The following is a 20,703-nucleotide window of genomic DNA, read 5'->3' as shown; positions in this document are numbered from 1 at the left end:
TGCCGTCATTCCGGGCGCCAACCCGAGCGCGCCGTGAGCGGGGCTCTCCCGGCCTCCGTAGACACGCCGCGGTGTTGGGGCGCTGGGCCCCACGTGTGTCCGCACCCGCAGGAGCACGGCAGCCCTCTTCTCACCCCCAGCACCCCCAGAACGCGGGGTCCCCCCCTCCCTCCCCCGTTTGGGGGTGCTCCAAAGGCCAACCCAGCACTTACTGCTCAGCTCTGGGCAAGGAGGACGGAGGTGAAGAGGGCACTGGAGAGCGCGACCTTCAGCAGCACCACCCGCACGGCCACAAGCAGGGCTGTTGAGGCGTGGAGCAGCGGCACTGCAATGGAAGGGGCAGGTGATGCCTCCCACAGGCAGCCTGCTGCCTGCCACCATCCCCTCCAGGGCTGCAGTGGGGCCAGTGTCCCCAAGACTTCTCGCCCAGCAGCCTCCCCAGGGCCTGTCATGGGCTTTTGCCACCCTCACAACTCCCTGAGACACCTTGTGACACCTTCATGCTGTCCCTCTGACCCACTTTTTCCCTTCTCCACACCAAGACAGAGCTTCATCCCCTCTTCCACAGCCCCACCACACTGTGGAGACCCACCCTGACCACCTATGGTCCCAGCTGGGTCCCTGCCAATAGCCCAGCCAGGTTTCCTCTCTGACAACAGACGTTCCCACCATTACATGGACTGGAGACTCACCAGCCATGTTGCTGGGACACAGCTCTGCCACCTCGTCGTTGCCTGTGGGATGAGAGAGCAGCTGGGGAGGCACCAGGTGTGAGGCAGGGCCCACCGCAAACCCCTTCCTGTGCGTCTCCGCTGAGGCAGCAACCCCGGCTTGTGGGGCCTCACACCTGCTCCCAGAGCCCCCATCCTCAGAGGGCACCATGGTGCTGGGCAGCAGCACCAAGGCAAACAGAGGGGGTGTTAGGGAGGCCATACCGGTGATGGGGATGGGGCTGGAGCTCTGGGCCGGGGAGGTTGTGGTGGGCCCCACGTGGCAGGCAAGATCCCCCTCAGCTGGGAGGTCATCGGGGAGGAGGGATACGGTGCAGATGGTTCCACCGTCCTCCTGGGAGGCGCCGTAGGAAAAGGACTGCAGGATGCTGCCATTCCCACCAGAGATCCAGACGGCATGGCCAGAGCCAGGAGCCAGCTCACTCACCACGCAGACCACCAGCCGCCGGTGCTGCCCGGCCACCTCCATGCTCAGCGGTGGGGCCAGGGTGGGCAGCGGCCCAGCAGCCCTGCCAGCTGTAAGGACAGGCATTAGGGGGCACCGTGTCCCCCACACATCCCACCCACCACGCTCGCCCTTCGCTCCCTGCCTGGCTGTCCCTCCCTGGGTACTCACGGGGCAGCAGTGCGAGCAGAGCGGCAGCCAGCAGCACGCAGGGCACCTCCATGGCAGCCGCAGCGGGCTGCCGAGGGCTCAGCCCCTAACCACCGCCCATCACCTGGCATCGCGGCGGGGCTGGCTGTTGTCCCCCGCCTCCCTTGTAATGGCACCGCCTGCCGTCCCTCCAGCAGCATTGGTACAGCCGCTGACACCTCCTCTACAATGGTAGCGCCCGCCCCCCCGCCCCGGTGGTACGGTCCAACCGCACCGTAGAGCCGCGCCATGGAGCAGGCCCCGGCCCCGGTCCCCGCCGCTCCGCCGCCGGCCCCGTCCTTCTCCGAGGTGCTGCGGCTGGTGCAGAGCGGGCAGGAGCCGCCGGGGGTGCGGCGGCCTCGGGCCTCGCCCACCGGGGACACCCCCACCGCCTCCCGCCTGCCGCCGCCCGCCAAGCCCTGGGCAGGGCGCCCCTTGGAGCACGGCTCAGCACACAGGTGATTAGAAACGTACAAAAGAACTCTTTAACGGGCACACAGCTCCGGGGCCGGCGGCCACCGGCAGAGCAGCTGCAGCAGGGGACGCAGCGAGCGCCTGTCCCACCGTGTCCGTGCCTTACAGCGCTGCAGCCAGGCTGGAAAACCCTCTGCTTGCTGCTGCTTCAGCCACCGCACCGAAAAGCCGCTTGCGGTGCTGCACCAAGCCAGGCACTGGGCTCAGCGACACCAAATGCTCCTTGGGTCAGGCCTGGCTTGGCCACGCTGGTCTCTTGGCGTCAAGGATGCAGCTTCATGCGGTTGAAGTCGCTGCCTTCTTCTTCGTGAGTTTCAAGGCACATGGTGATGAAATAAAGCAAAGTAAAACATGTCTAATCACTTTAACATGTACCCATCATTCAGGGATACGTTTTGCAGGGATTTTTCTTCCAAAAAAAAAAAAAAAGTATATCTTTTTTCCATAATTTCCAGCATTCACTTCATGCTGTTTTATGACTTCTTCATCTTTGCAGCTGCAGCCAGCGCTCGGAGAACGAAGAACCCGCATCGCTCTCAACGCAGCAGCCTGGTGGGAGCAGTGATATTGCTTGATTTCCTTCTGCCTGGTGCCCGTGATCCTTTAGGAAGTGCAAATAAACTTAATCAGAGCTGCGTTTCCTCACCACACAGCTCAGCGACTGCCCCGTCGCAATCCCAACACCAAATTAATCTTGCAAACGTTGAAGAACCTGAGAACTGACTTAACACTTGAAACCCGCACTGGGGCAGAGGCAGGACTGACCTGTGCTTCCTCCCTGCCAGCAGCAGCATCGCCGTGCCTGGGGATAGCACTACTCCACGTTGAGCTTTGTTTTTATGTTCATGGCTGCCAGCTCTGCCATGAAGTACCGGAAGACATGGGGCACAGGGACCACCTCGATGGAGTCCACCCTGCTGCAGACAGAGCAGGAGTACCTCCTGCTGCTTGGCATGGAGGAGGAGTGGGGCTGTTTCTCCAGCACAGGAGATGTCATGCTGCCGCAGCTCCTGCAAACATAGGCGATGGAGCCATCGGAGCAGTTGAACAGCCGGTCTTGCAGCAAGAAAGAGGTGCCGTGAGCCAGCAAAGCATCTCGTTCCATCTCACCGAAGCGAATCCCACCTTCCACATTCCTCCCCTTGACAGGCTGGTTGGTGACAGCGTCTCGGGGCCCTGTTGTCCTCACCTGGAACTTGTCTGAGACCATGTGGCGCAGGCGCTGGTAGTACACCACTCCCACAAAGATCTCTGCCTCCAGCTCCAGGCCGCTGATGCCACTGTACATCTTTTCAGTCCCAAAGAAGTTATAACCAGCACTCACTAAAGTCTCACCAAAGTACTTCAAGGCAGAGTTCTTCTCCGTGAAGGTGAAGGGAGTGGCATCATAGGAGATGCCGTGCAGCGCTGCCGACTTCCCTGCCATGCTCTCGATTAACATTCCAATAGTCATGCGGGAGGGAAAGCCATGAGGGTTGAAGAGGATGTCTGGAACCATCCCGTTCTCTGTGAAGGGCATGTCCTCCACTGGCCAGAGCTGGCTCAGGATACCTTTCTGTCCGTGACGGCTGGCAAACTTGTCTCCAATGGTTGGATTGCGGGGAACCCTCACGGTGATACAGGCCTTCTTGAACTTCCCAGTGCCACGGTCATTGCTGCATAACCTGATGTTGTCCACAATGCCGACTTCCTTACTCCTGTGTAGGTGGGAAAAACAACCACAGCAAAGGGGTCAGGGAGCTGATTTACCATTCTGGACAAGTATGACTCAGTAGCTAGGGAAATCAGACTGCATGAGCATGAGGGCAAGGAAGCAATACGGTGGCATCACACAAGTGCTATTAAGTCGCTTTTCTCATACTATAAGCACAGCTACAACTTCCAGGTGATTTAAAATAAAGATCATTTGAACCTGGTTTATCTGTATCCTACTTTGTCTGACAAACTGCATCCCAGTGCCATGTGCTTTGTATCGAGGCTGCTGCCCTTCTCTCTGAAGGACCTGGGGGATTTTTTTGGCAAATGGGGGGCAAGAGCCAACATTGAGAGCTGGGAACCTCATGTCTTTATAGGAATTCTAAATAATAATCTGATTTGGACCAAGAACGAACAAAAGCTGGATAGTAGATGTAAAATGTCTCCCTGGATAAGTAACCTGAACTAAGGCCGGGCTGCCACAGGACAACTGGGAGCAGAAGCATAGGGTGAGAAAGCTAAAGGGCTCCACAAGGGCAAGGACACAGCTAAGCTTCCACATCCCCACTACCATGTGCTGAATCTCCTTGCTCTGCTCTACAACGAGGATGACTGAGCAGTCATCCACAGCAGTCTCCTGGGCACCTAAGGCACTGTTAGGGCAACAAACAGCTTTTCCAGTAAGACCACTTAGCGTGTTACTCAAGTTCTTCTCAAACTGATTTGCCTCCATAATGCTACACAACATTATCCTCACTCTATCAATGCTGTAGAGAGACACATATAAGGCTTGTAGTTGTACAGAGTGCAGGATGCACTTAAATACATGGGTTTGTCAATTCTTTTGTTTCCCTTTCCTGAAAGAATTAAGAGTTTAAATGAAAGCTTCAGCAGCCTTCCCTCTGTCAGTGGAAGTTCAAGAACAACCTGACAGAACTTATCCCTGAAATATTTCAGGGTGGAGGAAGGGATGTAGTTGACACATTTTAATACACTAGCAGTTTGGAAGCTTCAATGTTAACAGACATGCTCTTTGAGCCCCTAATGCTCTAACAACTCAGAATCCTAGAATGGTTTGGATTGGAAGGGACCTTAAAGCTCACCCAGTCCCAGCTCCTGCCACAGGCAGGGACACCTTCCACTAGACCAGGTTGCTCCAAGCCCCTGTGTCCAACCTGGCCTTGAACACTGCCAGGGATGGGGCAGCCACAGCTTCTCTGGGCACCCTGTGCCAGGGCCTCAGCACCCTCAGAAGAATTCCTTCCTAATATCTAATGTAACTTTGCTTACAAGATTTTTTTCTGGCAAGTCTCGGGGATCAGGCACTTTGGTTTGGTTTTCTGTTTGGTGTTTTTTTGGCCGTGTTTCTTGTTAAACAGAAGCCCTCATGTGAATCAATTCATAAGAAGCTACAGAAAATGACTGCAGGGCTTGGGCAGGGGAAACAGTCCTTGGAGACTGTGAAACAAATCTGCAAGTTCTTTCTTTTTACTGGCCTCAGATTCTCCTCCTGGGATAAGAAGCTCTGCAGCATACACTGGCTTAGAGAAAAGCCACGGCACATGGATGGGAGTCACCTACTACATGAACTACAACACTCTCTGTCAGGACATGGACACTATCACGTGAGGAGAGAAGGGAACATCTGGAGGAGAAGATACTGCAGCTCATCAGGACCAGCTGCTCTCAGACTAGTGTGTGGAGCCAAGAGGGACAAGCCGTACTTACGAATAGTACACAGTAGAGGTCTCCCCTGTGTTGAGGTTCATGAAGCTGTAGAAGGGGTCCCCAGGCTGTAGGATGGAGCCAACAAAAGGCAATCCATCAGCATCCAACTTCTCTGTAATGTTTGGGTCACCAGGCTTGATGCCAAAGACTAAATTATCGCCTGCTCTGCTGGCTTTAAGGGAAAGGTCAATGCTCTCCATCTTGATAACGCTTCCATAGGCAAACCCTCTCTGCCAGGAAGATTTGTTCACGATCTACAAAGAAACAACAACGCCTTGTTAAAGACTTGATGGCAACCCCAATACAGAAAGCATTTCCATTCTGATCTGATGCTCACCTTTTTAACATTGCTTTCCTAAACAAAGCCTCCCAGCAGGTCACTGTTCCAAAAGGCCCAAATTTTCTGGAACCCTAGTATTTTTCAATGCCTTGCCCAAGGGAGCTCCACTCTACTCTCAGTACCTCCAGCATTACCTGCTGTAACAACACTTAACCACTGTGCTCCTACATCTGTATTTACAGAGTCTGTGGACTAGCAGAAGCAGAAAACAGGCTCTCCTCAGTGAGGTACCACCCTTCCTCCCAGTCCCCCACATCCTTTACAGGACAGCAGGAGCTCTCCTTCAGTGCCTTACCATTGCATCTTCCATGTCATAGCCACTGTAGGAGATGACAGCCACAATCGAATTGGTGCCAACTGGATAGCTGTCCATCCCATAATAGTCATACATGCTGGGTCGCACCAGGGGGCTCTGAGGAGTGTGAAGGTGGTACAGCTTGTTATCTGAGCGATCCCTGTAGTTATAAACTGGAAACCCCATGGTTTGCTTTCCTATAAAGAAAGTTGTATTTATCCAGGATCAATGCAAAGTTAATCTGTGTTTCATTCCCCATGTACCTGGTTAAGAAGAAAGCTGGAAATACTGTGTAGAGGGGTAACCAATCTTAAAACTCTTGGAATTTAATAACTGCCCAACATCCAGCTATAAAAGGTTCTGTGAACCACAACACTCAATTCCTTCCATAGAATTTCCTAAGGACTAGTTGTAATTTTGTGTCTTTGCTGCAATTCCAAAATCTCCAGTGAGGTTGGTATGGTGCGGTTTGGGTTTTTGCTCCCCAGAGTTTCCCATAGTGAGGCACATCTTACATATGTGCAGGCCAGAAAAGTGTTTCCTAGTGCAGTATAAATGTACTGGCAAGGAAAGCAAATTTTGAGCAACAGTCACATTGCTACTTCAGAAAAGTATGAAATACATGAAAGTATGAAGTACTAGCAGTTTAAGGACATCTTTGTGCTAATACTGTCACAGATGTAACACACCAGTGATGCTACCAAAGTAATGAGATCTCTTCTCCCGAATTCCCTACCCACACACTTTCTCTCAGCCTTTTTTTGGTTTTAATAAGCTTCTTGCACATCACTTGCACCTCACCTGATTGAAACTCTACTACATAGAATCAGTAGGGTTGGAAAAGACCTGTAAGATCATAGAGTCCAACCCTTACTCCAGGACTGCCAAGCCCACCACTAAACCATGTCTCTAAGGGCCTCAGATACTATCCCTACTTCTTTCAGACAACCAAATCAGTCAGTTTAAATCTTTGCCAAATATTTGTCAGGGAAAAAACCCTATTGTGTTGCCACAGTGCTGTACTCTCTTGCAACAGATGCCTGGCAACTGTCCTCTCAACAGCGGCAGTGTCAAGACAGCAGTTGCTCAGTGAAGACAGGTGGCAAGGAAACCTCACCCTGAGCACTGCAGAGCATCTGTTGTACCCACCAGTCAGAAGTCAGTTAACCTCTGTTAGCTGTGGAGAAGAGAGGACTGCTGGCAGCACAGCTGTCAGACACTAACACCACGACACAGCTGGTGCAGTGCCCTTTGCTTGTCTGTGTGATCAACTATATCAAAGTAAGGAAAACCAAACAAAACTTACTGAAGGACCAATGGATAGAACAAGAGGAAATGGCCTCAAGCTGCACCAGGTGGCCTCAAGCAACTGCCTCAAACAGTTTAGGCTGGATATTAGGAACAATTCCTTCCCCAAAGGGCAGTCAGGCATTGGAACAGGCTGTCCAGGGCAGTGCTGGAATCACTGTCCCTGGAAGAGTTCACAAACTGTGTAGACGAGGCCTTTAATGACATGGGTTACTGGTGGCCTTGGTAGTGCTGGGGAACAGTTGGACCTTAAGATCTTGAAAGTCTTCCAGCCTAGCTGATGGTATTATTGCAGCATTATTCTATGGCTGCAACAACCCAGAATGCCCACCAGAAGGCAGACAGGAGGATAAACCTGACTTCATTTACTTTGCCATGAAAAAAAAAAGGCTGTTCATCAACCTTAATGTTGAAACAACAGCTGGAAAAAGCTTTTATTTGGGAATGCAGGAAGACACACTGGAATAGACACATAAGACATTTTTTACCCTTTTTCTTGCCCAGGGACTTGCAGCATTAGGTATTATAGCACTTACCCATCTGGCACTGGTACATGTTTCGAGGACTTTGGTTGTGGTCAGAGAAGGGAATGAGGTTGGCCACCACACTCAGAATGCTGTGAGGGAAGAGCTCCAGGTGAGTGGTTATTCCAGGTATCACCTCTGACTCTATTGTGGCCACATTCATGAAGATCTGCAAGCAACGAGTTAGACAATGCTCATTCATTTCCTTCTTTTAAAGGAAGGAAGCAACACAAAGCTGCATCTGATGTCTTTTTATCCACTTCAGTTTTAGCTGTGGTCATTGCCTGCACCTCAGAGTATTAGCAGGCGAGACAAGTATCATAGGCAGCTTGACAGCTGTCTCACAATCACAGACAAGCTGCAAGGAAAGCAAGTCTGGAAATACAAAACTGCAGTAATGTGTCCTCCTTCCTGTCTCTCATTGTAATTGTTCCAAATGGGCCAGTTCCCCACCATCCACTGCTTGCCTACCTAGGGGCAATTTGAAGAACATGATGGAAAATGAGATGAGACAGCAGATGAAAGACAGCAATCTTTCATCTCCAAAGCTTTACTAAGAGCAGATTTCAGTCTCTCAAAAAGATCCCTCCAGCCCAGCTACAACATTTACGAGAAGCCAATAGGCAGGAAGTGTGAAAACCCTTTTGCCACCCATGCCAGCTCTTCAACACAAGCTCCTCATGTCCCACCTTCAGTTCCCTTCATAAGTATTTTCCAAAACTCTGGTTTTGGTGTCAGGTACCTCTGTAACAATCAGTACTTTATAAAGGAAATATCCAATCCCCACCTGTTCCAGAGTACCAATCCATTCATTCCTTCCATAGCATAGGTTCCTGACAGGCCGCACCATCCGGCAAGGGGTAGTAAAAATGAACAACCCAGGATACAGACTGGGTTTTCCTGTCACTGGGATAAGGACCACTTCCGCCCGCGCAGGAAATCTCTTCTCTTGGGTCATCTGTTTGTGCAAAGAAATATCAATTTAGAAACACAAACCAACACTGGTTTAGTTAAGCTGCATCCCACAGGCTACACAATGCAAATGCCAACCACAGGTGCAGGTGCTGATATAAAATGGTGAAGATTTTACAAATACTTCAAGAAAAGGACAAAGTTTGTCCATCTCTGAGAAGAATTCTTTCTCCAAAATCATGACTTCACAAAGCAACAGACCAAACATATGGATATAAACAGGAAAACCAGAGAAGCCCACTCCAATACCAACATAATGCCAAAGACAACGTGCTGGGTCACATTCAAACAAGAAAGAAGAGTCCCAGATATGCCTGGTTTTGACTGCTGCATATTGAGCACGCTTAGCTAAAAAACATTTTAAACAAGACAACCTTGAACCGGTGGAGGGTTTCTGCGATCTCAGGAGCCAGGTCCCACTCTACCCAGCCCACCACAGAGCCATCCAACACAACTCTGCAGCACTTGGCATAAGGCTTGCTTGGAGTCGCATCCAGGGGGGTGACACCTGTGGGAAGAGGGGATGGTAGAAGGAAGAGCCCAGAAAAGCAGACAGAACACAGGAGCTGTGTCTGCAGGAAGCCTCAGGGTGCACCAAAAAGCCTTCTGAGACATAAAAAATTCAGACCTACAGGGCAAAGTTGCAGATGGAAAATACAAGACATGCACAACTAAGAATGCAATTGCCCTGCCTGTTTTTCTGACTGGAATAAGGATTCCCGTTATTGTGGTCAACACATGTGAGTTACAGTTTAATTCAAGTCACCAGCAGCATTAGAAAGTGCTTGCTTGGTCCAGTTCCCCAGAGCTTGTATTGTGCAATTCTATGTGCTTCATGAACATCTTCAGTCCACAGCAGACAGTTAAGAGACATTTACATTGAACTTTACACACTCCAAAAGGTCGACACGCCTGTAAAATCAACGTGCCACTTATCACTAAGAAGCAGGCCAGTAAGTACAGGTTTAAGTTGATTTTACCTTCTCTGGTGAAAGCTGGAGAAGCTTTCCCACATATGGGTGTGCAGGGCAGAAAGGTATAAAGGAAACTTGCTGCACTAAATGATCAAGCCAGTAAAACATACCCAAGGAACATAACAAAGGTGGGATGTCCCTCACAGGCACCATCTCGGTCACTATTTCGCACAGAGCTGTCATGTGGTTCATGAGCCCACAGGGTTCCCCATCTGGAGTGTCCACAGGGCACAGGAAGCCCCAGGACTCAGGCAGCAGCTTGCGGACAGTTGTAGTTCTCATCTGGGAAAAGGCAGCTCCTCTGTGTACGCAGCGGAAGTGGGAGAGGTACCGGACGAAATTCAGCTTGTCTCCCACCACACACAGACCGCTGTCCTGTAACATGCCCAGGCCTTGGGAACAGAAGGGAGATGTATGTCAGGTGTCAGCCGGCTTTATCACAGTGTGATGTTACAAAGTAGTTTCTTGGTTTTCACTGACAAGCCCTAGAAGTCCTCACACAGGATCCCAGCAGCAGAAGGCACACGTGCTGCTACTTGCGCACAGGCAATTTGGTGACGTGCAAAAGGCTGAGACTTGAAATTCCAAGCTGTTGCTCAAAATCTAACTCCTTTCAGGAACACGGGAAAGTCATACCCAGGGAAGCGACTTGGGGATCTGCAGCTGGTATGTTTTACTGGAATTACATCTCATTTAATTTCTTAGTGGACATTCCAGCCCAACAGCATCACACTGGACACTTCAGGGAAGCACCAGGTAAATCTGAAATACACATTAACAAAGCAGTTTCTCTCACACCACCAGTGGGGCAGTCCTGATAAAACAAATGTCCCTTCTCTGTCTTATACAGCACCCTCTAAGAGGAGATAATCCTTGGGAAAACAATCCATAATATGGTTGCTCTTTTAGATGATGCTACATTTAGTTTCAAGTATTTATCTGCAGAGAGGTTTTCTATACCATGCGTGAAGTCTATGCTTGAGGAAAAGTCTTGCCTTTTCCCTCAACTATCCTTTTCCTTAACCACTTCCCCTAATTCAGTCTGCATACAAGCAATTGTTTTAAGAGCTCATTTTTATGATGCTTCTCATTCTGTTCAGAAGGTAAAAAAAGAGTAAAAGGTTTCTTAAGCCTGAAGATTTACCTGTTTTAGATCGCAGGTTACCAGTTGCAAGAAGGTACTCAAATGGCTTGGTAAAGTCTGTGGCCAGGCTGAAAGCCTTCACCAAGCTGTCTGCGTTTATGCTGACATCAGCCTTTTCTGCTCTTTTCTCCAAAACGAACTTAACAGATTGCAACCAGCTTTCAAGCCTCTCCTATGGTTGAACAGTGAGAGATTCACATTTAAAACAGGAAAACAAAGGCTCAATTTAGAACTCCACATCAGTTACATGTACTACTATTCCACAATGACTTTCATGGGAGAGTAGTTTCTGAACATTTTCCTCCCACCATCCTAAAATGAGGAATCCCTAGAAATAAACTGAATTAATATTGAATTAAAATAGACCAGGGAACCACATGTTTACATGACCAGTAAGAAATTCACTGTGTAAGTCAGAAGCCTGCTATCAACTTCCTGATCTGGAAAAGAATTGCAGGATGGGACAGTGATGACAATATTATGAATCATCACTTCTGGAAGACGGGGAAAGTTATTCTCTTGCACATTTGCTATGTGAAACAGCAGCGACACCAGAACCAGCTTCTCATTCTGCTTTACCACTCCTGTATGAAATGATGCAACAGGAGCATGATGTTTCAAAACCCTCTTAAAGCACCGGAGGGATCAGTATTCCTCTTTCCTCAGACTCCCATTCTGAATGAGGCTCTTTGATTTGCTCTGGAAGGCTACAAAGCTCTTCAGTGCAGGTTTTGTATAGGCTTATCTTCAGCATATTGACTACCTTATACTGAGACACCTAAGTCTTCCTCAACTCACTGCCTGCCTACACTGCCTTCAGCACTCTCTCAAGCCTACACAGCATATCCAAGCTCCCTGCTCTTCAGTCTGGCTATTGCGCTTCTCCTGTCCCCATGGTCACTGTGGTGCCTGGACCAGATGACCATTACATTCACAGGCTTAAACCCTGTAAGACCTTACCTTCAAGAACATAAGGAAAAGCTGTCCTGGGGTAAGCACTTCTTGGTTCATCAGACTGTCTGGATTATCCTCCATGCACTCCCCTTTGGCAAAGGCATACAGCTTCTGGGTCATCATGCAGAGCAGGTAGAACTTTTCTGTTCTGTTTGTCAGGTGGATGCAGATACACTTGCTGGAGGGAAAGAGGAAGATAACTAACACCATCGCTTCATGCTAGCTGGTCTTCAAGTTTCTCCTCAATTATGACAAACCAAGTTGCCTTTTTTCTTTTGCTAAAAGGACCAACAAGGCACAGGCTTTCCCAGCTGCCCTTAGTATTGTATGAAAATACCAAGAAATAATACAAAACCCTCAGAGACTGAGCCATAAAATGAACCTCTTACTTTAAGGTGCTAGTTTGGTTAAGGATATAGATAAACTTTGTGAAAGGCTGATTTTACACATTTCCATGTTAGATGCCCTTGTAAGTATACAGTTTATGTAGCAGGTATCGCAGTCAGGATCAGTCAAAGGAAGAGATTTGAATGTTATTTTACAGTAGCTATGACATTAATCATATACATGCACATACATAAATACATACACGCATATACATACACATGCACAGAAATCTGAGCTGGCAACCAGCAGCAAATCACAAAACATTCCTGTTTACACTATCAGTGCCCTGCCATAGAAAGTCTACATCTCCACAGCTGGTCTTCATCAACTGGTCTCCGGATATTAAAGCACCCTCTGAGGCACCTGAAGGCTGCCCTTGGGTTTCCAGCCACATGACCACCCCCTATTTACAAGTACATCCTCCCAAATGATCCTTTTCATGTGCTAAAAGAACCTCTCAAAGAGCTTACACCTACTTTTACCAGAAGAAGAAACTAGTTGAATGCTTGCCACACTGACAGGCTCAAAGCCAGCTCTTCCATCCCTTTCTAACTTATTCCATGGAAAAAGCAAGACTTTAAAGCGTCTAATTTCCACCATTTTAAAAGATTAATGTAACTGTCATCAGAGTTGTCAGCAACTGTGTGAAACTGATGAAGTGCCACAGATTGCAGCATTTCTGTTCAACAAATAGGGCCTCAGTCACCTACCTTCTCTTCCTTTTTCATCAAATACATCAGAAAATCACCTCTAAATAACAACCGACACCCTCTCGCTAAACTATTTTGGGGATACTTGTGTCAATCCATTAAAATACATATTTCTGAATACCACAAGTACAGATTATCAGCATCCTGGAGTGCCATCAGAAACTGGCCACTGGTTTTACAAATGCACATGAAAACTGTACCAAAGTAATATGGCAGAGAACTTCTAAATCTGCTTGTAATTTCACTACAATGACACCAAATCACACGCTCCTGCATGCATACAAACATACTTCAAAATGAAATCTGCAGCCTGTTCATTGCTGTACCACTCAGGGAGGTTGAGTTTTATTCTGAAGCTCTTTCCCAGGTATTCGAGGACATTTTGCTGTGTGTAACAGCCTGCATCTACCACTGCTCTCATCATCTCAGTAACGCAGTTCACATAAAAGGTGTCATCTTCCTTTCCCTTGACCAACTCTTCAAAAATCTGGTAGTCTGGGAAATTAACTAATGCCTGAAAGACAGAAGTGTGTCAGATCAGAAAAAAAAGAATAGCAACATCTGTCCATAAAATACAGCAAAAGAACAAGGGCACCCCACTGATTTAGGTTTTCAGTCCTCTGGAAACAGCCTTCCACAGGCAAAGTGAAAAACGCTGCAGGGTTGAAGTGCTTAGTGAGTAATGCAGGGGATATTCACACCCTGATGATAATTACAAGTGCTCCCAATCCAATGAGACCCTTGGGGAAAGAAAACCCCAAACTTGCAGCCTCCAACATCCTCTTGATGTTACAATCACTTCTTAGTATCTTTACATCAGGGTTAAGCAAATATTTTGTCCATCAATTAGTTCTGTACTTACTGACAAATGTGCCTCGTCTTCAAGTAGACTTTTAAGGCAGAAAGGGAGCAATGTAAACCCAGTTCTGCTGCTTGATCATGGTATATACAACCAGAAAACTGCCAGAGCACATACTGCCTCTTGTCCAGCACATGCTGCCGCTTGTCCAACAGGAACAAGAGGAAGAAACGGGATGATTACACAAGAAGAAACCAGAATTCTAGCCACATCAGAGGAGCAGTGGGACTACAGTAGCAGCAGTCTGCCTCAGTGGCACCTGGACTCATCACAGGAAACCAGAACAGAACTGAGCTCCATCGATGCAGAGATGCAAACCCACAGAGTGACTACTTATGGAAGATTTTAAACTTCAGAGAACAGGGCCTGCTTAGCCAGAGATCTCATGAACTGCCCAAAAATCAGTACAAATCCTCTGCATGTTAATACAACAGGTAATCAGCTACTGTTGCTAACTACTTTTGTTGAAACAGAAGTTGAAGAAAAGCAGTGAAGAAAAAGTGCAATGCATTATTCAACAGCAAAACTAATACAGCAGGTTTAAAGAATCACAGAATCCCAGACTGGTTTGGGTTGGAAGGGACCTTAAACCTCACCCATTTCCAACCCCCCGCCACAGGCAGTGACACCTTCCACTAGAGCAGGTTGCTCCAAGCCCCTGTGTCCAACCTGGCCTTGAACACTGCCAGGGATGGGGCAGCCACAGCTTCTCTGGGCACCCTGTGCCAGGGCCTCAGCACCCTCACAGGGAAGAATTTCTTCCTAATGTTTCATCTCAGTTTCCCCTCTGTCAGGTTAAAGCCATTGCCCCTTGTCCTGTCCCTACAGGCCCTTGTCAAAAGCTCCTCTCCAGCTTTGTTGTTGGCCCCTTTAGGCACTGGGAGCTGCTCTAAGAGCTCCCTGGAGCTTTCTGTTCTCCAGGCTGAACAAGTCCAGCTCTCTCAGCCTGTCTCCACAGCGGAGGTGCTCCAGCCCTTGAAGCATCTGGGTGGCCTCTGTGCTCTCACTCTAACAGCTCCACATCCTCTTATATTGGGAGATCTTTCGTATTAGGTGGCAAACTCTTCCACCCTCCAGGAGCTATTCATCCACAGTATTAATCAGCAAAATCTATGTACCCTCCCTTCTGACACTGTGCACACTTCCTCTGCTTCAGTCAAGTATAACATTACAGGCATAGGCTTGGCTTGAACTACAGTTCTGCAGCCAGTATAGCAAAAGATGAGTAAACATACTTATTACGGAATTAGCTTCTTCCCATTACTTGAATAAGAACACTTAGCAAAACTTCCGTAGTTACTCAACACAGAAAGCAAGAGCATTAATTATTTACCTTCAGAGCAAATCCCAAGGGAAGGAAGAACAACTCTTTCTGAAAAATGAAATTTACCATGACACAACCATTTTCCAAGTAGTGAAGGTTCATATTTATTGCAGTGTGCTCATCCTTAACACAGTGCATCACCACTCCTGCAAAAATGAGCACAAGCAAAGACCAATGTAAGGTGTACAAACCGAACTGGCTGCATTGCTGTGGTATGTCTGAGCAGGTATGAGACAATCCAGACAAACTTTGGTACTTGGTGGCTGAGAATACAAGGCAGATTACTAGTTTCAGCATCAGTCTAGCACTTCAAAGAAATACGCCAGCTCAATCCAGCTCTTAGTGGACAAATGCCTCAGTATGGCCAGCACACTCACTGAGAGGCTTGGAAGATGCATAAAGAGCAAATCCAACCCCCAAGCCTAAACTATTCTGTCTATAACCTTGCTGTAAGAATCAGCAATGCATAAATAATCTTCCTAATTGCTCTGTGGCTAAAGTTTTCACATCTCTGCGCCCAGGTGGTACCACTCTGGCAGCATTTCCTGGTCTTGTCCCATGCTTGGTCCTATACCACTGCAGGACAAAATAAAACCAAATGAGACCATTTAAATTGAGAGTGCCTCAAAATTCATTACTCTGGAATTACAGCGTGTGCATCAGCAGTTCAGTTCAGTCAAGTCAGCAGCTGGTAACACCCGAGTTTAACCTGTGAATTTCTGGCTTAATTCAAGTTTAAACCCCTTCTACTGAGTATACATGACACAGGAATGGGATAGCCAAGAATCTGGTTCTTCTCCTTCACATCAGTTAAATCTGCCATCTCAAAGTATGGATAGGCAAATTCAACGAGACAAACTCAGTAGTTTACACTAACTTCTACCTGAAGTCACCTTCCACATAACAGAAGGTTACATGCACTGCAATACAGTTGCCTTGCTCAGCATGGGGAGATCTGACAGCTCCCACAAGGCAAGCACCAGCCTCATGCTTGCACTATTATACAGTAAAAAAATTAACATCATACAAGAGCTACAATAAACCAAACTAACACAAGTCAGCTCTAGATGGTCCCTCCTCTTTGTCCTCAAGTAGTTACGAGCAGGATGCTACAAGAAACTGCTCAACTTACCATACTCTGTGAAACCAGGGCCTCTGTTTTTCCATTTGTGTCTTGTCATTGCAAGAGGGAAGTTTCGCCTGGGCATAATCAACATCCTAATAACCTTTTCTAAGCCATTAATTATAAAGTAGCCTCCCATTTCCTGGCAGGGGAAGAAGAATTATTTTAATGTGCTTAGAAATTCATAACCCAGCATTTTAAGTGAAAGGCAAGAACACCTGAATCATACAATAAAAACAAACTAATGTTTTAACTATGAAACACATAACAAGACGTATGTTTCAGCATTGCATTTGGAAAGGCTGCACTCCTTGCCAGTGACTATTAAGTCTAAACACAGTACACACTGAAAGGAAAGGGATGCCCCATATTTTATGCTTCATAATTTAAAGGAAGTAAGAAAAATGCATCAAACCTGTGTGGTCAACTGAACAGCTTTGTAGAGCTGACACGAACTACTGCTTAAATAAATACTCTGAAGTTCTAAAATGAGAGGAATCTTCAGTGCATAAAACCTCTTTCTGGTCACATAAAGACTTAACACTGATAAATTTATAGCTCCCCAAAGAATATATCATTAGACACAAAGTGTTTCAGTAGCAAGTAATACTCTGAGTAAAGGTACAAGTGGCATACTACGGGGGCAGCAATAGTATGCCATTGTAGATTGTGTTTCATAGTTTGCTCACTCTTGTGAGTGATACAGCACTAAATAATTAAGTATTCAATCACCAGCAGCTGATGTGCTACTGGGGGGGTGGTGTGTGAGGAAAAAAGCTGTAGAAGTGTAGGAAAAAAGCTGAAAATGCAGATTTTCCTGACCCACAAATCCCCATTACCTCTTCCTCCTCATGATGCTGCATGAGCTCTTGTGGAGACATATCATAGAGGCTGCATAGCTTGGACTTGACCATGATTGGAATGTACCCCAGGGGATGCTTGATTGTCCCTTGTGGCATGTCATTCACTGACCAGCTGATGTCAGCCTGAAACGACATAAAGCAAACAATGAGCAAATCGAGTTGCCCTTTTAATCTTTCCTGCTATATTAACTGTATGTTTAGTATAACTACGATCAGTTAACTTCCATCACTGTAAAAATGGTAATAACGATATACAATAAAGAGCAGAACTAATAAATACAGGCAGAAAGACTGCACTCTGGACAACAGTCAACACTGATTTACAGACGATCATATGAGTGTAGAGCTAGGTAAAGAAGCTGCTAGTGAAGTGTTGGTACAATCCACTCGGCCTTTCAGACTCCCCAACACAGCAGCCTAAATGAAAAAGGCAGCCACAGGATAGGAAAGGAAACCTCTGAAATTAACACACAGTTAAAAGCAGAAAAACCCAGTGCTCAATGGGAGGCCATCCACACTGCAGCCTGCAGACCCCTCCTAAGACTTGCTCACTTCACACGTTCACAAATGATCTTTCACATGTCTGAAAGGAAATGATGCATTTACAGTAATAAGATCTGGCAGTGGCTCTGCAGGACTCCTGGACTGCACATAACAAGGTGATAAAACAGAACATTGGAGCAAAAGTTCTGTTCCAACTGCTGCAAACATTTACATAGGTACAAAAAAAACCCAAAACAAACCCAACCCCAACACTGGGGAAAAAAAAGACAGGAAATAATTCAGGTATGGAAAATAAAGCATCTCTAGCTCAGAAAAATCTAAGAGCCATGGGAAAGGCTCTGAACAATCTGCAACTGCTCCACTCTCATGTTCAGATAAGACCCTGCACTTACAGCTGCTTTTATCACTGTAATGCTTTGACAAAGAAAAATTCCAACAACTGAAGCTGCAAAACCCTCCCTCACACTGGGTGCAAAGGAAAATATTTGCTGGGGATGATGCTTCTCCTCTGCCCAAACTTCAGAGCAATTCAGAAAAATGGTGAACATATGATGCGAATTTATAGCTCTGAACTACTTTACGGGAACAACACTGCTTTTGAAACCTCTATTCCTGCAGAAACTAGACAGGGATTATCATACTCTCTGGGATGACACAGGTCTTCTTCCAAGGTTCTTCCAAACAGGCTGGCTGATTGCAAAGCAAATCTGGCAGAAAAGAACACAGGTAAGGTCCTGTGGAAAGCCATTGACAACACCAAGCTGTCTGGGAGTATTGATCTGCTGAAGAGTAGGAAGAGACTACAGAGGGATCTGCACAGGCTGGATCAATGCGCTGTGGCCAACAGTGTGAGGTCCAACAAAGCTGAGTGCTGGGTTATGGCCCTGGGCCACATCAACCCCCGGAATGCTCCAGGGTTGGGGCATAGTGGCTGGAAAGCTGCTGGGCAGAAAATGACCTGGGAGCGCTAAACGTGAGCAGCTTGGGCCCAGGCAGCCAAGACAGCCAAGAGCATCCGGGCCTGTATCAGCACCAGTGTGGCAGCAGGGCTGGGGGAGTGATCATCACCCTGTATTGGGCACTCGTGAGGTCACACCTTGAATCCTGTGCTCAGTTCTGGGCCCCTCACTATAAGAGAGACACTGAGGTGCTGGAGTGAGGCCAGAGAAGGGCAACGGAGCTGGTGCAGGGCCTGAAGCACAAGTGTGATGGGGAATGGCTGAGGGACCTGGGGGGGTTTAGTGTGGAGAAGAGAAGGCTCAGGAGAGACCTTACTGCTCTCTACAACTGCCTGAAAGGAGGATGGAGTCAGGAGGGGCTGGGCTCTGCTCCCAAGGAACAAGGGATGGGACAAGAGGAAACAGCCCCAAGCTGCACCAGGGGAGGTTTAGGCTGGATATTGGGAACAATTCCTTCCCCAAAGGGCAGTCAGGCATTGGAACAGGCTGCCCAGGGCAGTGCTGGAATCACCATCCCTGGAAGTGTTCACAAACTGTGTAGATGAGGCCCTCAGTGCCATGGGGAGTGCTGGGGAAGGGCTGTGCTGGGGAAGGGCTGTGCTGGGTAAGGGCTGGACTGGATGAGCTTGAAGGTCTTTTCCAACCCGGTTGATTCTATGATCCTATGACTCCATGAACACATGGACAGGGGAGATGGGGCCCATGAGGCGCTCGGTCTGAAGTGAGGTTTGCGCAGCGAGCTCGTCCTTCACCAACGCTCAGACTAAGAGGGAGCACCTCAGACTCCCCTTGGGCAGGTGAACCCGGGAAGGGCACTTCACCTACAGGGGTCTTTAACATCATGCTCAGCCGGCTTTCACCGGGACCGGGGGGCTATGCTGAGCGACGGGAATTCACGGACCGGGCGGGCGGGCCCGGGCAGCCGGACACTTACAGCGATCCTGCCGCGGTAGGTGCTGCGCAGGCCGCGGCACTCGGCGGGGAACACCCTCCTCTCCTGGCACACGGTCCCCGCGGGCACGGCGGGGGGGGCGATGGACACCCCGGCCACGGTCAGCGACACCCGGCTGTCCTTCAGCGCGAACTCCAGCGGCGCCAGATCCTGCAACGGCACCGGGTGAGGCACGGCCGGAGACCCCCGGGACCCCTCCCGCCGCCCCCCGCACACCTGCACGGCCCGGTACACGCCCTCGCTGACGGCGTAGTTGAAGGACTCGATGTGGGCTCCGGTGAGGTCCCTCCGGGGCGCGCTGCGCGCCGCCGGCCTCGGCCGCAGCCTGTGCGGGTCCTGCCCGCCCCGACCCGCCATGCCGGCCCGCCGCGCGCCGCCTCACGGGAACAGGCGGGGCGGCTCCGCGCCCACCGGACCGCGCGGAGGGCGGGATCGATGCCCGCAGCCTCCAGGCCGCCAGGGGGCGCTGCTGCACTCACACCGCAGCTCGGTGGTGGGGAGCGCGTCTGCGCTAGGCGGCACAGGCAGCCCCCGTGCGGTGCTCTAGCGCCACCCGCCGCTGGGTCCTCCCGTCGCTGTCCCCCTCAGCCGTCCCCGGCTGTGCCGCCATTGCTGCCCCCTCTGTCAGCCCCAGCCATGGCTCCCAGAGCTCTGCTCCCTCATCAGGTACCTGATATCTGCACCCAGGGCCCCTGCAGCAGCAGTGAGGAAGGTCTGACACAGTCCTCCAGTCACTCCCTCTGCACCCCTGACCCTCAAAACAGCCTCCCTCCATCTCCTATGGGTGCTGGGACAGCCTTGGCGTGTGAGGCCAGCCCCTCAATGCCGTTCTGCTGTCCCACACTTGTCACTCTGAGGTGAGGAAACCTCCATGCAAGGGGGCAACACTCCCCCCTTCCCAGGGGACCTGATCTCCCCAAAGGAACACTGCAGGCCATGGGGTTCACATGTTTTAATGATGGTTTAGGAGAGATGTGGATAAGAGTCACTGGAGATCCACCGGCCCCACACGCACATGCTGACATGGGGACATAAACCAGAGCTGGGTGGCAGTGCCAGACGTACCCCACCATCCTCTCAGCACCCCGGTTTTCTGAGGGCTGCTGTAGCGGACACTGGCAATGAGACATGGGTATGAACCTACGGCTGGCACAGCACTGCTCTCCTGGGGAAGAGCTCCACGTAGAAGACAAGAAATGCCAGGAGCAGGGACATGCATGGTCACAGCAGCACTGGGAAGCTGGGATGA

At 49.1% G+C, this 20,703-nt stretch overlaps 3 protein-coding genes across 5 annotated transcripts; 1 reads left to right on the top strand and 2 right to left on the bottom strand.

Moving 5' to 3' along the window:
• Positions 1 to 189: 189 nt before the first annotated feature.
• Positions 190 to 1,807, bottom strand: PTCRA (pre T cell antigen receptor alpha). Of its 3 annotated transcripts, XM_034060803.1 has the most exons (4): positions 1,348 to 1,477; positions 936 to 1,247; positions 693 to 734; positions 190 to 325 (listed from the first exon to the last, which is right to left on the bottom strand). In XM_034060803.1, the coding sequence occupies exons 1-4, from the start codon at positions 1,397 to 1,399 to the stop codon at positions 216 to 218; spliced, it is 516 nt and encodes a 171-aa protein (XP_033916694.1). In that variant the 5' UTR covers positions 1,400 to 1,477; the 3' UTR covers positions 190 to 215. The 3 variants fall into 3 exon arrangements, with proteins under 3 accessions (XP_033916694.1, XP_033916693.1, XP_033916692.1); XM_034060802.1 differs by lacking the exon at positions 1,348 to 1,477 and adding an exon at positions 1,601 to 1,807 and having other exon boundaries at positions 693 to 1,247; XM_034060801.1 differs by having other exon boundaries at positions 693 to 1,247.
• On the top strand, positions 1,601 to 2,774 carry PEX39 (peroxisomal biogenesis factor 39). Its single transcript, XM_034060804.1, has 2 exons — positions 1,601 to 1,823; positions 2,336 to 2,774. Exons 1-2 carry the CDS (start codon positions 1,615 to 1,617, stop codon positions 2,412 to 2,414), a joined length of 288 nt encoding a protein of 95 aa, XP_033916695.1. The 5' UTR covers positions 1,601 to 1,614; the 3' UTR covers positions 2,415 to 2,774.
• On the bottom strand, positions 1,828 to 19,812 carry POLR1B (RNA polymerase I subunit B). Its single transcript, XM_034060799.1, has 15 exons — positions 19,671 to 19,812; positions 19,437 to 19,604; positions 17,016 to 17,162; positions 16,186 to 16,318; positions 15,063 to 15,199; positions 13,161 to 13,384; positions 11,780 to 11,951; positions 10,820 to 10,991; positions 9,786 to 10,067; positions 9,076 to 9,209; positions 8,517 to 8,687; positions 7,742 to 7,898; positions 5,898 to 6,094; positions 5,263 to 5,516; positions 1,828 to 3,536 (listed from the first exon to the last, which is right to left on the bottom strand). The coding sequence occupies exons 1-15, from the start codon at positions 19,809 to 19,811 to the stop codon at positions 2,654 to 2,656; spliced, it is 3,372 nt and encodes a 1,123-aa protein (XP_033916690.1). The 5' UTR covers position 19,812; the 3' UTR covers positions 1,828 to 2,653.
• Positions 19,813 to 20,703: the final 891 nt, after the last annotated feature.

Source organism: Melopsittacus undulatus, chromosome 3 (assembly GCF_012275295.1).
Source record: "Melopsittacus undulatus isolate bMelUnd1 chromosome 3, bMelUnd1.mat.Z, whole genome shotgun sequence".
In the NCBI taxonomy this organism is placed as follows: Eukaryota; Metazoa; Chordata; class Aves; order Psittaciformes; family Psittaculidae; genus Melopsittacus; species Melopsittacus undulatus.
This window is presented reverse-complemented; position numbering and strand designations above follow the sequence as displayed.

Bases quoted from the DNA above. Each gene is read 5' to 3' on its own strand.
- PTCRA (XM_034060801.1), bottom strand. From the start codon at position 1,399: ATGGAGGTGCCCTGCGTGCTGCTGGCTGCCGCTCTGCTCGCACTGCTG. The intron at 1,248-1,347 runs GTGAGTACCCAG...CTGTCCTTACAG, and splicing joins TCTGCTCGCACTGCTGCCCC to CTGGCAGGGCTGCTGGGCCG. The intron at 326-692 runs GTGAGTCTCCAG...CTTCCATTGCAG, and splicing joins GTGTCCCAGCAACATGGCTG to TGCCGCTGCTCCACGCCTCA.
- PEX39 (XM_034060804.1), top strand. From the start codon at position 1,615: ATGGAGCAGGCCCCGGCCCCGGTCCCCGCCGCTCCGCCGCCGGCCCCG. The intron at 1,824-2,335 runs GTGATTAGAAAC...TCATCTTTGCAG, and splicing joins GAGCACGGCTCAGCACACAG to CTGCAGCCAGCGCTCGGAGA.
- POLR1B (XM_034060799.1), bottom strand. From the start codon at position 19,811: ATGGCGGGTCGGGGCGGGCAGGACCCGCACAGGCTGCGGCCGAGGCCG. The intron at 15,200-16,185 runs GTAAGTTGAGCA...TCATTTTTGCAG, and splicing joins CCCTGGTTTCACAGAGTATG to GAGTGGTGATGCACTGTGTT. The intron at 9,210-9,785 runs GTATGTTTTACT...CTCTTCCCACAG, and splicing joins ACCTTTGTTATGTTCCTTGG to GTGTCACCCCCCTGGATGCG.